General features: G+C 31.5%; 1 protein-coding gene across 1 annotated transcript; it reads left to right on the forward strand.

The window, feature by feature from the left end:
* Positions 1-4,350: 4,350 nt before the first annotated feature.
* LOC146941991 (Putative AT-hook DNA-binding family protein) lies at positions 4,351-5,697 on the forward strand. The gene has a single exon (XM_085755947.1). The coding sequence runs from the start codon at positions 4,516-4,518 to the stop codon at positions 5,422-5,424; it is 909 nt and encodes a 302-aa protein (XP_085612073.1). The 5' UTR covers positions 4,351-4,515; the 3' UTR covers positions 5,425-5,697.
* Positions 5,698-16,402: the final 10,705 nt, after the last annotated feature.

A 16,402-nucleotide genomic window follows, 5' to 3' on the forward strand; every position in this document is an offset into this window, starting at 1 on the left:
TGAAACAAAACTACATATATTGTAATACATAACTGAAAAACAAAACTATATGAAGAACAGAAAAACACCAACTACTAAACCAGAACAGGAACTGCCATCAGTACATGACATTGCTCATAAAGACTTATACGCTCCTAAAACTTTTAAGGTTAAGAAACAAGGATGACTTTTAGTAAAAGAAAAAATATACCACTTACAAGATTCAAGAGATAAGACAAGAAATCAGAGTACCTAGATAAGTCAAGCATATTTAACTACCTTATAAAAGCATATCACAAAAAAAGCATACTAATGCAAGCATTCCTATTTATCATTCCAACTAATCATTTAATGACAAATATGAAGTGAATCATTACATGAGATGAGGGAGTACTAAGCAAACAGAAAATTAAACTGAAGCAAACAACTGCCATAATAAAACCGCCGGAAATCTTCTGTTTTTTTGTAGTGTAAGGATTGGTAAAATTTACAAAGTTTAGCATTAACCAAAACCTGTGCATCACGATATCATAGAAGCAACCATTTATCTAAAGAGATGGTAGCAAAAATCACTTTTTATGAGCCTTCTCTAGTAGTTAGTTATTAGTCACACCTGCAATATATTCATTATTATAGCCTTTCTAAATGAATATTCAAATTAAAGGATAAGCCAAAAATCTTCTAAGCACACATCAATGTAGGTATAAACCAAAAACACTATGTTCGTTCAGTGCTTCAGTTTTATAGTGTTCCAGCACATAAACAAAGAAAAAGAGGATCAATCAAACAAATTTTGAACCTATGAAATTAAGCAAATTTCTTACTGCCTTGACTCTGGCAAGTATCCACTTTTTGGAATTCTGTAGCAATTGTCTAATCATGTTCACATATAATTAACATTAACTCAATACAGAATGATAGATTCAGCAAAAAAACAAAACCATTCAAGTGAAGCCAATAAAAGAACAAGTTAAAAGCATATTATTGAACAAAAATCTCAGTAAAATATCCAAAACAAATGCAGGACAGATTAAGTTAACAATGTTAACTTTCATTCAACTTTAAATAAACATCAAATGCATCCAGTTTTCAGAATGTCAATGTGAAATTTATACCTCACCAGGATGTGTATGTCTTGTACTTCTTCACAAATAGAAATTGAGGCCCTTCATTAAACTGAAAAAATGAATAAATTGGCTCATTAATCGAATTTCAAACTATGTAGACATCATGCCTCAGGATTGAAGGGGTGCCCAATGTATGACACATGTTCGTGTTGACACAAATACGACACCAACAGATGAGGTTGCAATCAATAATTCCATTTTCTCAAATTATTACTAATGTTCATGTGTTGGTGTCATATCTCATGTTAGTGTTTGTGCTTCATAGATGTTAAATATCAAACTTAAATTACTAAAAGGTACGATACAACACATTCTCATAACAACAAGTATATCGCACGTGAGATGCGCTGCAGCTGCAACCCAATCTCACAAATCATAACCACCATAGTGCTCAGGACACTATCACCATTCTAACAAAAATCAAAAATTAAAATGATGTTCCCTCTCATTCCATTAACCAAATCAACAGATACAACTTACACTAAAACCCATTTTCATCAATACACAATTAATAAAAATATTCAAGCTTTTACCTGCTTAGAAAGATAAAGAGGTTAATGGTTTTGGTAATTCAAGCTGAGGAACCCACCTATTACAAAAATCAAACATTATAAAATCAAATCAAACCTAATATTTCATAAACTAAAAACAAAAACCCTAGAAGGAGATAGAAAAACAAACCGGCAAGAGAGAGGTCCAAAGAAGATTATGATTAGCAAACAAATCTGAAGCGTTATTGTCGTTGCTATCTGACTGTAGATAAATCGATGGTGCTGCGGTTAACGGCATGGAAATTAAAATTATAAGTGCGCCAATCTCTTAAAAAATATTGTAAAAAACGGAGGTTGAAACTGCCGTAGTATACAATCTAAATAGTTAAAAATAATATTGCCTATTTCGGCGGCTAAAACTGCCGTAATATCTCGTGAATAGTGGCGTCTACTAAAACCGCCAGAATGTACCGATTATAGCGGCGGTTAAGGGGGACCGCCATAATAAAACCTCCAGAATTCTCCAGATTTTTTGTAGTGTAATTTGGAGAATTTTCACAATGAAAGAAATGAAGTATTTTGTCCAAACTAAATTTAAATTTTTTTAAATATGACACCTAAAATCTAGGAATTTAAAATTTCTTCTTTATATTGATTCTTATAATTTTTAAAACTTTGCAAGTTTTTCCAATAGTTTCCAAATTTTCAAATTGGGGCAAATAAAAAAACGCAAATTGACACCTAAAATCTGAAAACTTGCCCCTAAAGTTTTCAAAAATTGTGAGTTGGTCCTTGTTTTTTAAATTTCAAATTTGACCCAAAACTTTTACATTTATAAAAGTAGCTAAAATATGTTAAGAATGAAATTTTGTTTAGTCTGCAACAACCAAGCCTTATCTCACTAAGTGAGATCGGCTACATGGATCAAATGACGTCATAATGTTCTATCAAAAACCATATTTAGATAAAAAAATAAGATGAATTATTTGAATTGTTTAAAATTTTCAATTCCCTAATCCAAACACATTTTTAAGCACTTTTTGTTTTTGTTTATGAAAGAACACTCTTAGACACTTTTCCCTAAAAAAAAAATAATGTTAGACACTTTGTTAACATGTGATTTTATTTAGAGGAATGCTAGCAACACTCTCTTTTGAGCACTCTCTCTAGCACTCACTCTTTTATTGGGTGAAATCAATGTATGTCCCACCACTTTATGTGGGTTCCATTTCAAAAGTGTAGGTCCTATATTAATTTCACCCAATAAAAAAGTGAGTGCTAGAGAGAATGCTCAAAAGAGAGTGTTGTTAGCATTTCTCTTTTATCTATTGCTTGACAAAATCACGAAACGCAATAATATCAAAACCTATGAAGCCCGGATACGTAGTGCGATACGGGTACGATACGATACGGGTACGCGAATACGCGAAATTTTTAAAATTTAGGATACGATACGGCTAAGATACGTTAACAAAATATTTATATTAAAATTTATATGCGTGTAAAATACTTAAAAAAAACATTGATTACTCATACTATATAATCATAAAAGTTACAATTTACAAAAAAAAAAAAATACATATGATCAAAATAAAAAATGTAAAGTTTTTGTATAAATCATATTCTATTTTCATTCATATGTTAGGATATCAACAAATGTATCAATAAAAGAACTCAAAACAAAGTTTGTTTAATGTTGATTGATTAAATCTCCCCTCTCTCGTTACTTTCATCAACCAAAATCATAATATTTAATTTGTTAATTGAAAAGTAATTATAGTGATTCGTATCTTAAATTTTCACAACACAATCTCATTTTTATACACTTCATTTTTTTGGATACGTCTGTGTGAAGTATCTTATAAGTATCTGTGTGTATCCGTCGAGTATCTTTTAAGTATCCGATAAAATATATATTTTAAATTAAAATAATTAATTCCGATACTTCTGGGATACGGTATCCGGAGTATCCGCGGAGTATCGGTATCCGATACGTATCCGACACGGGTACGGCACCATTTTGGAGTATCCGGGCTTCATAGATCAAAACCAATGGTCATATAATTATATGCCAAGACTAAACAGTCTAATTTCAACTTTGATAAATCAAACCCAAACACAAAGTTGACATATTTGTAGTTCAACTTTATGATGGTAGAAAAACTAAATTTCCATTAGATAAACACAATGATAAAAACCCATGACCATTTGACATAAACGAAATGATAATGTTTTGAATTTCCAATGGCAAAACAAAAAAGAATGTCAGCTGTTGTAGGAAGCAATGAGGAAGATCAAAATGTCAAAACAAAACAAACAACCCAACCAAAATATTTGAATTCATTAGTAGAAGGGTACAAAATAGAAAAACCACGATGAAAATACTATCCATCCATCCCCCATAGTCCAAATATAGACCCATTAAAAGCATCCTTATCAATTTAACGACCAAAATTCTACCTCTCAGCACCAAGAAGAAAAAAAAAAAAAAAAAACAAAGGCGGTGATAGATTTATCCAACCAATTATACCCAATTTGCAAGAACCTTCAACTCATATATATCCATCTTTTTCTGTCTCATATGTAACCATGTGGACCCACTTTGTTACCAGCGGCGCCATTAGTCTTGTTTACTTAATTTCCAATTCACCCACCACTTTCTCTTTCCATATTTTCTTTTCTTTTTATTTTTTAATAATAAATAAAGGCAAATTCTCAGATTCTATAAACCAAATCCAAAAACACCTCTTCACACTCTTTGCCTTGCCTCACCAATACACTATTTTCTCTCTTCTCTCTATTCTTCTCAAACCCTCTATTATATTTTATTGCAACTACTACTATCACTTACAATATATTATCCTTTTAAAATCCAAACAAACCCTTGGGATCAATAAACAAAGAAAATTGATTTTGTAATGAAAGGAGAATACGTAGAGCAACATTCTTCAAATCCCAACAAAGGAGGAAATGAAACACCACCACCTTCTTTACTATTCTCAAAGCTTCATCAATCACAATCACAATCCCCATTTCACCCTTTTCAACTTTCTCAACATGAATGTCAACCAATCGGTGAAGATGACAACCACAACAACAACAGCGGCGGTGGTGCTACCGCTCAGAAACCTAACTCCTCCGGCGACGGTGCAACTATCGAGGTTTCAAGACGGCCGAGAGGACGTCCACCTGGCTCAAAAAACAAACCAAAACCACCTATTATCATCACAAGGGATCCAGAAACTGTGATGAGTCCTTTTATTCTAGAAGTTTGTGGTGGAAACGATGTTGTTGAAGCTATTTCAGAGTTTAGTCGTCGCAAGAATATTGGTTTATGTGTTTTAACTGGTTCAGGAACTGTTGCTAATGTTACTCTTCGTCAACCTTCAACTACACCAGGAACCACCGTTACTTTTCACGGCCGTTTTGATATTCTTTCTATAACTGCCACTTTTGTTCCTCAACAACACGGTGTTTCTCCGGCGATTCCGAGTAACTTCTCGATCTCGCTTGCTGGACCGCAAGGACAGATTGTTGGAGGAATTGTTGCTGGAAATTTGATAGCTGCAGGGACGGTGTTTGTGCTAGCTTCTTCGTTTAATAATCCGTCGTATCATAGGCTTCCGTTGGAGGAAGATGAAGGTGGAAACTCGGTGTCTGGCGGTGGTGGTGATGGAAACTCGCAGAATGTTTCCGGTGCGGTGGATAGTGGACAAGGTCAGGGTGGTGGTGGTGGCGAGTCGTGTGGCATGTCGATGTACAACTGCCATTTGCCGTCGTCTGATGTGATTTGGGCTCCGTCTGCTAGACCACCACCACCTTACTGATATCATCATTCACATTTTCGTTTCTTTCTTGTTTCAAAAACCATGTTGCCTAATCTTCTCTTATGCTGGTTCTTTTGTTTTAATTAGTATTGTTATCTGTTTAATTATTAATTAATATTATAATTCGCTTTGTTTAGTTTGTGAACAGAAATTAACAAGACTAGCTTAGTATGGTAGTTATTTAGCTAGCTAGCTAGCTAGGTTAGTTTATTTTCATTGATATATCATTCGTTGTGTTGTTCATCATGTATTAGTGTTAATCGATTTATTCTACTTTGCGTGAGTTTATATAATTAATTAATTAATGTGTTTTTGACGAAGTGGTAACTAAGAGCATCCACAATGGTAGTTCCTTAACAAGGACTCCTTAAATGGACCCCACGTGACACATCACTTATTTATAATTTTTTAATAAAAGTAGCTATTAAGGACTCAATGACTCCAATGGTAATACACTAATAAGGACTCCAATAAAAAATACTTAAATATGTCCCACTATCTTTATATCATTAAACAAAAATAATTTATCTATTACTCCTTTTTACAAGTGGGACCATGTAGTACACATTTTATTACTCCTTTATGCAAATGGGACCAAGTAGTACACATTTTATTACTTTTTTAAACGTGGGACCCGTTAGTTACCCAGGAGAGAGAAGGTCCTTATATAGTTGCCCGTTCCTTAACGGGAACTCATTTTTTCTTCCTCCAATGGAGGGTCCTTAACGGGGAGTGGTCCTTGTTAAGTAAGGACCCCCCATTGGAGATGCTCTAAAGCTGAAGCATGTTTTCAAAGAAAAGGAAACTAAAGAAATGGGTTAATGTTGGTTAGGCTTTCTCTATCAACATTTAGAATAGGCCTTTATTTGTGCAGAAATGAGGAGTATATGTTTTTATGAAGAAAGAATGAACATCATAATGTATATGCTGGTTTTATCTGGTGGACACATTGTGTCTGAAATTGCAGCAGCTCATTTATTTCTATTGAATGTGGTCAAATTAAATTGCTGAGATTGTGTTGACCGATGATTAGTGATGATTTTCACTAAGTTCTCTCTGCTAAACTTCTTAATTCTTATGGGATTTTATTGAGAATGTGTTTGGCATATTTTGGAGGTTTGGTTATTGTGGTGACCCTGCATTTTACAAGAGAAATGATTTTTGATATAAAAAATAAATCACTCACCTCGTAAGTATAAGTTCGTTAATTACTTCCTCTGCCTTTGATTATAAGATCCACTTTGATAATCCTTTAAATATTACTCCATCCGTCCCGCAATATTTGACCTATTTGAAGAAAAAAATTGTTCCACAATACTTGAACTTCTCAAATTTTTAAGCTTAATTTGACAAGTTTACCCCTTATAGTTTGTAGTGGAACAAAGAAAGTAATCATTACTTAAAAAAGTGAAGGTTTAAAAATAATAGTAATAAGAGCAATTCAGTAAAAATATCATTCTCTTTCTTTCATCTTTACACTTTTTTTAATCTGTGTGAAATGGTCAAGTATTGCGGGACGGAGGGAATACTATGTTCTTGTACCAAAAAAAATGAGTGGTTCGTTTCAAGTGTATCAATGACTTCTTTTGAAGATCTATGTTAAATTTTTAATTAAAGAACATAAATTTGTTTGTTTCTTCGATTATTTCATCAAGTATTAATTGTAGAGACATTTACCAAAAAGTAATACAAACATTCTACTAATAATTTGTCAGACCAAGTTTATAATAAAAAACAGAGAAAAGACATTAGGTGTCCTTAATCACAAATGATACTATGGCTGAATTGAAGCAAGTTTTGTGAAAATAAAAGATTTTATTGATATTTTGCTTCAAAAAAAATAAAACCAAAAAAATGTGTCTCAATTCAAAGTATATATACTTGTATACTTTGTTTCTCTTGTTTTTATTGAATCACAGCATGGGAGACCTTCATTTCAAGATAATATTGATTTTGAGTAATAGTAATATTTAGCCTATATTTAGTATCACAGTGAGGATATCGGAATCACGATGATTTACTATAAATTTTTTTAAAAATTGCACTTTACTCCCTCCGGTCACTATTATAAGCAAATTTCAACTTTTTAGATTCATTCAATAAATGATGTATGTGGTCTATATTGTAGACTACATACATCATTTATTGAACGAACCTAAAAAGTTGAAATTTGCTTATAATAGTGACCGGATGGAGTATATCTTCTGTAAAATTAAATTACAGTGGATCAACATGATTCTGATGACTTGTAAAAAAAACATGATTCTGACGTATCTATTGTGATGTCGAAGATACACTAATTACCTATAACAACCTAACAATTATGTCTACAAATTGAAGTGTTTGAAGAAAGATGGTAAGTATAGAATGGAATGGAAACGGTGGTGTTGCTTTGAAGACCGAGAATATGCGTAGAGTGCACAGTAGTACTAGCTAGCTATACATGTGAATGTGATATAGGCCTGCTTGCAATGCTGAGAAAGGTCATTGGATGACGATAACAAAGCTGCTATCTAGCTATGTGATATAGTCTGCGGCTATGATCTGATATTTCTATTTTCAAAGTACGTATGGTTTCTTTTCTTGAATTAGATAAAGTACTTAAGAACGTGACTAGCTAGGGTTGTGATGGTGGTGCCTGCAGTATCTTTTCAGCGATGAGGAGATCTATCATCAAGAACAAATTCCACTTCTTCAAAGCTAGTCTTTCATTACTTTACTTTACTTTATACTATCTGATCACCTGATCTCTATACTCCCTCCGTCCTAAAATATAAGCAAAAAAATCTCATTTTCTTTGTATCAAAATATAAGCAAAAAACACCAACTTTTATGTTATTATTGTGTTTTTTCAAACAAATCATCTTTTCCAATATAAAATTAAATGCATGTTGCATTCAATTTGTTTCTCTTTTTATTTTCTCCATAATTTTTAACCAATGAGAATTATTTTTACATCTTTTCATGAAACTTATTCCAAGGAGAACACAAAAAATTATACCTCAAATCACTAAGTATTGGTTTTCTTAATAAGTGTGAATTAGTGTTTTTTGCTTATAAAAAAAGACGGAGGGAGTATGTACTTTGTTTTTGTCTCTTTATCATACATCGACCGACCCCTCTCATTTGTAATTAAAGATCATAGAGAAACTCCAAAAAGGTTAATCACTTCAAATATTTTAAAACACTTTCTCTTCTACGACTATGCTAGTATGCTGCTAGCTGCATCAATAACTTTATTAACGGTACAAATTGGCACCGATACCATCATATGTAGTGTTGGTGTATAGTATGTATACATCATCACTAATGAAAACGAAAAAAATTGACATGGTTGGTAGATTTGGAATCATCCCATGATATACATCATCCCATGATATACTGGTGGTGTGTAAGTTTCAATGTTTTTTAAAGTTAGGTTGTTGTAATTTTTTGAAGTTATTTTAATAAATTGGAGACTGAATTTGGGAAACCTATAAAGGCATGATTTATATGGCTGTTGATCTCTCTAAACGGAAGGTTTGGTTAGTCGATAGAGCATACACGACAGACAACCTCATCTTTAGCTATTTAAGTGAGTCTCCCATAACAACCATAGATTTTTTATATTAAGCACATACACATTATTTGTTTATAATCTTATAATGAAATGTTTAACCGTTTTTTCAAAAACTTGGTATTAAGCTAATGACCAACTAATCTAAAGGAATCGATTTCACTATCAATTTGTGGTGTCATATTTATGATGTGTTTGGTTTAAATAAGAAGTTGTGAAAAGAAAAATTGATAATACAGAGTTTAGAAAGAGACGAGAAACATAGTAGATTTGATGGATTTTTAAATATAATAAAAAGAGAAAAGTAAAGTGTTGATTATATTCAATATTACAAAAATATTCTTGACATAAAAATCTCATAATAAAAGGGCATTGATGGAAGAAAAAAAGTGTTAGATTTCTATTTTCTTCACACTTGAGCGAAGACACCAAAGTCACGTGAGTCTCAGCTAATTTATTCTCTATTTGCTTTTTTTTTGTGTGCCAAACAACATACGCTCTCTCTTCTGTCTTCACCATCTCTTTCCCCTAAATCCATCCAGTGGCAGAGCCAAGAAAAAAAAATGCTCGGGTGGACCACTAAAATAAATTATAATATATAAACACACAAAAAATCACATATGCCACTTTTTAAACAGCGAAAAACTAAAACCGTTCATAAATTGTTTAAAGTCTCGCAAAATAGACCTATAATCGAATTATCTAAATTTTTTGGGTGGACCACTACACCACTTTATGAGAATTTGGATCCGCCAAAACATAACAAAACTGTATAAAATCTCACAAAATAGACCTATAGTCGTTAATTTTTTAATTTTTCCAGGTGGGGCGTGGCCCACCCTAACCCATGAAGGGCATCGCCTCTGCCTAAATCATTCATTCCAAACACATGTCTAAAGCCGAACACAGCTCAATATAGACTTAGTCCATCGAAATTGGTATTAGGAAAGTTGAATTTGAAATATTAATGCAGTGTTTGGATTGGCTTTTGGCAACATATTCTCCCTTCCCTATCCAAGTTTAATGTGGATTTAAAGAAACCAGGAAGTGTAGGATCTGGCTAAACGTGTGTTTGTTAAAAATCCACAGCTGTTCCAAACACAATATAAGAAGAGTACACCCAAAGAGCGCAAAACAACATCACCAGAGAAAAGCAAATTGGTTAAGATAAATGTTATGATATTATACATTTAGAACACATTAAAATACCGAGTACATGTAGTAATTTTGTCTAAAAAGTTGTACATTTTTAATTTTTTAAATACAATTTTTTTAGTTTTTAGTTCTTTAACATCAACTTTAGAATACAAGTTAACAAAACCCAATTTTAAGTAATTTTTTTTTAATGAACACTCCATCCATCCAAATCAACACGAAAAAAATAAATGTATTTTATTAAGGAAAACATTAATGAGTACACTGGGACTTTAAAGGTTTTAAATGGTAATTTTGTTTTATAAAAATTTGTTTAATCAATGTATTGAAAATCAAAATAATTGATTTTTTTTAAAGAATACTCCCTCTGTTTTAAAATGAGTGTCGTTTTAGGTGTTTACACTCATATTAAGAAATACAATGATTAAAAGAAAAGAAATGATATTTTGACAACTATTTTTTGACAATTTTTGAACAACTTTCTCTCTCATACTCACATAATGTTGTTATCCTCTCTCTTCCTTTTTCTCTCTCCATTGTTTTTGACCAATAAGAAGTGAGAAAAACAAGGTTGTCAACAAAGTTGTCATCAAATGGATGTCAAAATATCATTACTCTTAAAAGAAAGAGAATGGTTATTTTAAGAAATTATCCTTATTAACTATTGGTTAGTTTTAAAAGTAATACTTTAGAAGTAGTGTGCAGAGTATTAATTGAATGGTACAATTGAAAAGAAAAAGTTATTATTGCATTGAAAACTGAAAGTGACATTCATTTTGAAACAAATTTTTTTGGCTAAAGCGACACTCATTTTGAAAGGGATGAAATATTTTTTTAGAATACTTATCTTAAAAACACTCGTTCACAAGTCTTTTTAATAATTCTACATCATCGCATATCAACACATACCGTAAAAGTAGAAGAGGTTTCAGTAAAACTTACCTTTTGTTTTCTTGGTATTATTGGGAACCGATTTGGTACTACGGCTTGTGGAGCCAAGTCTCTCATGGTCTTACTGGTTTGGAATTTCTATTTGTGATTTCATAAGTAGATTTCACATCACATTATATACTCTACTCATTAATTAATCACTATTCTTTTTCAATTGTGGTTTTAAAATTATATATGCATTTTTCAACATGTTGGTATATCAAGTGTTAATAAAAATCTCATTAATTGGTCCTGTTGGTATATCAACATGTTAGGGATTAAAATGTTAATGGAAAATTTTAGAAAGATTAAAAATGTTGATGAATTTTTTTATTGTGAATAAAAAGTGTGATTTTTCCTGTAAAAGTGAGTTATTTTAAAGGACTATAAATAATTTTTTTGATATTTATAGGGAAAAAATGCTGAAATTTTCCTTTGAAATATGGAGGTCTTAATCATATTTCAATTGGAATAAAGTACAAAAAGTACATTTTATCATCAAATATTAAATAGGAAAATGTTAACTTGTGTCCTGAGGGTACATGTTAAGGAACCTAAAATGAGCAACTTTGCATTGAAAAACATGATAATTTAACTTTTAAGAAGTTGACTGCATGACTTTTAATACGCATATTTCTATAATTCCTTAACATGTGTCCTTGAGGGCACAAGTTAAAATTTGCCTTAAATAAAACAAGTGTATTGAAATCCTTTAATTTGTCGGGATATCTTAGAATCTCCTACACGAATCAAACAAAGGACACCCCTCGTTCAAACTCCATGCTCAAAACAATATATTAGAGCGTGTGGGATGCTCCAAGATCGTTGCAACCACGTTACCAAATCAAATATTTTCAACCCTTTTTGCGGAATAACACTGCTAAACCTGATGATGCATATGCTCCACTTTTTTTGTTGATTGTGCTGCTTCTCTGTCGGCTTGTGATTTGCGATGAATTGTTACACAAGTTTTCTCCACTTTTGTGTTTTCAGCACTATGCTTTTTTTGCATACACACACATTATATTGTGATGCTATGATTCAAAGATTGCTATAAGTCTAAAGTATAAACTACCATACTTTAATTAGCCGCAAAACAAATATAATTCAATAAAATAGGCCATATTGTCTTAATTAATTCAATTTTGAGCATTGGAGTTCATTGTTTGTTTATATCAAATCGTGAAGTGGACATGGGTTGTTTTCATGATTCTATATTTTTGAGCTAGTATAAGGTAAGTCATGATACTGCACTTTACTAGTTGCGGCACTTGTATACTTTTTACTAGACAAAGAATAGAAAAGGGACAAAAAAGATAACTGAAAGAAGGATGAAATTCTTTTCTTATGAATTGTGGATGATAGGGATATGTATCCAATATGAAATTTTGTTCTGCTAGGCGATATATATATATATATATATATATATATATATATATATATATATATATATATATATATATATATATATATATATATATATATATATATATAGGTGTGGCCAGCAATGTGTGTCCACATTGTCCCATAATTGCTGCACATTTGCATCTTTTATATATCCATCGATCGATAGCCTCCATCTTTGGCTTTGGCCAACCTTTATTTGTGTGTTGTCGTTTTATCTTTTCTTACTAATTATAACTTGCCCAAAGTTTGTCGCCCATGCATGCATATGTACCTGAAGTTGCTTTGACAAAATGTCACTGTTTTTATATAACTACCGTGATTTAAGTTTTTCACATATTTTAAAAAAAATATAATAGTAAATGAATAAGTCAGCCCATCAATTTTAAAATATTCTTATTAGCCATATTGGAGGTTTAAAGAAGTAGTTCACCATTAATGTTACTTCCTTTGCTCTAAATTAAGTGTTTTTTTAAGTAATCCAGAAAAAGTATTTTCTTAGTAAAAGAATTGTTTCAAAATAAGTGTTTTCGTTTTTTCATGTAACATTGATTGATTCTAAGTTTATTTTTAACTTGTGTCATAAGTTACAATTTAAAGAACTAAAACAAGGAATAGAAAATAAATTTGTATTCAAAATATAGATGTTTAAAGTTTTATAACATTAAATACGCAATTTATAAGAAAATACTTCTACGTTTAACTTCTTAACTTGTATCCTAAAAACACAAGTTAACATTTCTCATAAATTAATGATTCATTTTTTTGAAATAATAAATTAATGATTCATGTGTGCATCACTTTTGGTAATTGTATTTCACTATTTATTTATGACAATGGTTAATGTTTAATGATACGGTAGATTGGTAAAACCACTTACTATTTTTGTTAATTTGCAAGAAACAATCTTTCTTTATTCGTGAGAAACAATCTTAAAGGACAATTATTTTGATATATAGAGAGTATTTTATATATTTACTTTTAGGAAAATGCTAGATATCAAGAATGATTTTATCAAGAAAGATTCAAGAATGACATGGCAGAATAATCACCCTTAGATTTCAGTCTTATTTATTAACATTTCATAAAAAATAAAAAAAAATACATAGCATCCACCACCCCATGATTTTTAGCCAGACTAAAATTTTATTGGCTAACATTAATTTCAGGACAATTTTTTGATAAAATCTAAGGGTGATTATTCTGTCATGTCATTCTTGAATCTTTCTTGATAAAATCTTTTTTGATATATATCATTCCTCTTAATTTTAAAGAGATATTTGTTTTTATAATGAGGACTATATTGATAAAAATAAATACCCTAAAAAAAGTAGGTTTTTCTTTTGAGGGGAAAAATAAATAGTACAGTTAAAAATTTAAATGAAATCATATTAAAAAAGAAGAAGAGAAAAAGGTTATAGAGATTTCGCCTAAAAAAAAGTTATAGAGATTTATTTGTTTAGTTTGAATTTTTCACAAGAACAGTGCTGATAGTTAAATCTAAGCAGTTAAGTTCATTGAATCCGAATTGATTGACTTGTGGCATAAATAAAGTGGGGACATTGCGGTGTGGAGACCTTATCTCTCCATGACAGGATAATGCAAATAGACAACTAGTCAAGGATGGTGTGGATTAGTTATGGAGGATACACATATACTTTTTCTTTTAAGTAAATTCTTAGTTTTTCTTTTACAGAAAGCAAATTCTTAGTTGAGACTTTTTCTTTATATATATATATATATAAGATTATCGTTGTTTTTATATATCAAGAATTAATTACAAATGAATTTTTAGACAATCATATATGTATTTATATTTGTAGACAATCATGTTTGTTTGTTTTTAACCATCGTATTTTAGACGGAGTAAGGTCGTTTTTTTTGACAGAAACAACCTTAACTCATTTCATTAATAATAATAGTCTCAATACAAGATGACATATGATCATGAACTTGGGACTAACATAAGATAATGACGCCCTTGCTAGCGAATGGGCAACACTATTTGCTTGTCTCATAATCAAACTTATCTTAATGTTTTGGTAGATTCTAAGTGAAGCTTTGCAAATATCAAGAATAGCGCCAAACATGAAATTGGTGTTGAGTCCCCTAGTTATGCCGTCAACCACTTGCTTGCAATCAAGTTCGATAGACACCTTAGATAGACCCATACTTCCAAGTCATTTTATTGCCTCTTTTAGTCCTCTAGCCTCCGCTTCGGGTGGTTGTGGTATTCCTAAGAACCAAGTTGCTTTTGCCTTTATGAACTCGCCGAGCCTAGCTTCCTCTGATACACATTCCTATTCCATAACAACCATGGTCCTTGAAGATTGTTGCATCGATATTGCACTTGACCTCTCCCTCTTTCGGTTTGCTCCACCGGTCATGGTTATGACTTGTTGCTTCGTTGAAGTTGCTCATTCCTGCTTCCCTGCAGGTTGTGCGTTCACGGACTTGCTGCCATTCCAACAACGTTTCACGTGCCATATGCACAGACATTCGATCACTCCAGAGTTTCTCATTTCTTCTCTTCCATATACACCACAAAGTCATTGCAAACATCGAGACTTGTTGATGAGGTAGTTGTTCGAGTAGTTGAAAGAAGAGAGATACATAACCATCCACTACTTCTAGATTCTCTTTGATAACATGCCAAACGATGGGGTAAGGTCGTGATAAACCAAAATTCAAACGGAAGTTTGTATAAGTTGAACTGAAAATTATTTTAGATGTTCCCAAATAATATGATCTTAATTAAAAATCTACTAACTACTTAGTTAAACAACTTCCAAACAATGGTTTTCTTTTCTCCCCCTGGGCTACACAAGTTTCAAATTAGATAAAACCTATGTATATTTCTTTTAAGTGCTTATAACCAAGATAATTATTTTTTAAGAATTATACGAAAAACGCATAGTGAAATGCATCTAAATTTTATCTTTTTAATTCAAATAATTTTACAAGTGTAGGCTCATAGATATAAACCTTTTTTTAGTTGATGGTGATTCTTATATCTCACTGTCAATGTAGATTTAGTTTTTTGTATAGATGAATAATTTGGGTTCCACTTTGGTGCCATTAATGGCACCAATGGCACCATCCAATTCCATCTCCACCACACACACACATCACACACACATCCCCACGCGGACCCACACACATCAATGGCCAGGATCTTTGCTATGGCACCAATGGCACCATTTCTAAGTCACTGAAGTATTTCCCGAATAATTTTTAGTGATCCTTAATCTTTCCTAAAAAAGTCATTGTTTGGCAGTGCTCAGTCAAAATAAAAATGTAAAATGCATTTTAAAACAAAAAGTAATCAAAACTTTAGGAACGACTTTTCCTATCTTCCACAATTTTATTTTATTTTAACAAAACTTTCAAAAAAAATAATAAAACATTAAAACCACATCTTTTTGAAAATGTGTTTCCAAGAATAGAGAAAGACTTGCTTGGACACATGCTTTTAAACACAACATTTAGTCACCCACACACAAAAGTATATTTCATTTAATCATTTAAAAAATAAATATTATTTAATTATTTTCTCTCTTTACATTTTTCAATTATGTATGTGTGCTCAAACCTAGGGTTCAAACCTTTGTGTCCAATTAACCTAGCTCTTCATAATTCTCTTTACATTTTTCAATTATGTAAGTATTTTCCCCAAAGATATTACTAGTTTGTTTTTTCTAAAAAAAAACATGTTACTGTGTTTAAAAGTGTACTTTTAGGGTGCGTTTGATTTGCAATAAAATGGAGTACTGGACAGAACAAGCAAACTTGTTCGGTGTTTGATCTAAACCGGAGTACAAGTTTTTGTCCGCTGGAAAAGAAAGAAAAAGACAACATAGACCTTATCAATTTAACTCTATTACCATCGCATAGGGGAATTTACAACCATCCTTTTCTTTAATTGTTTGCTTT

The sequence above is a fragment of the Medicago sativa genome, chromosome 3 (assembly GCF_051527215.1).
Source record: "Medicago sativa cultivar Bolivia chromosome 3, Bolivia_mono, whole genome shotgun sequence".
Classification (NCBI taxonomy): Eukaryota; Viridiplantae; Streptophyta; class Magnoliopsida; order Fabales; family Fabaceae; genus Medicago; species Medicago sativa.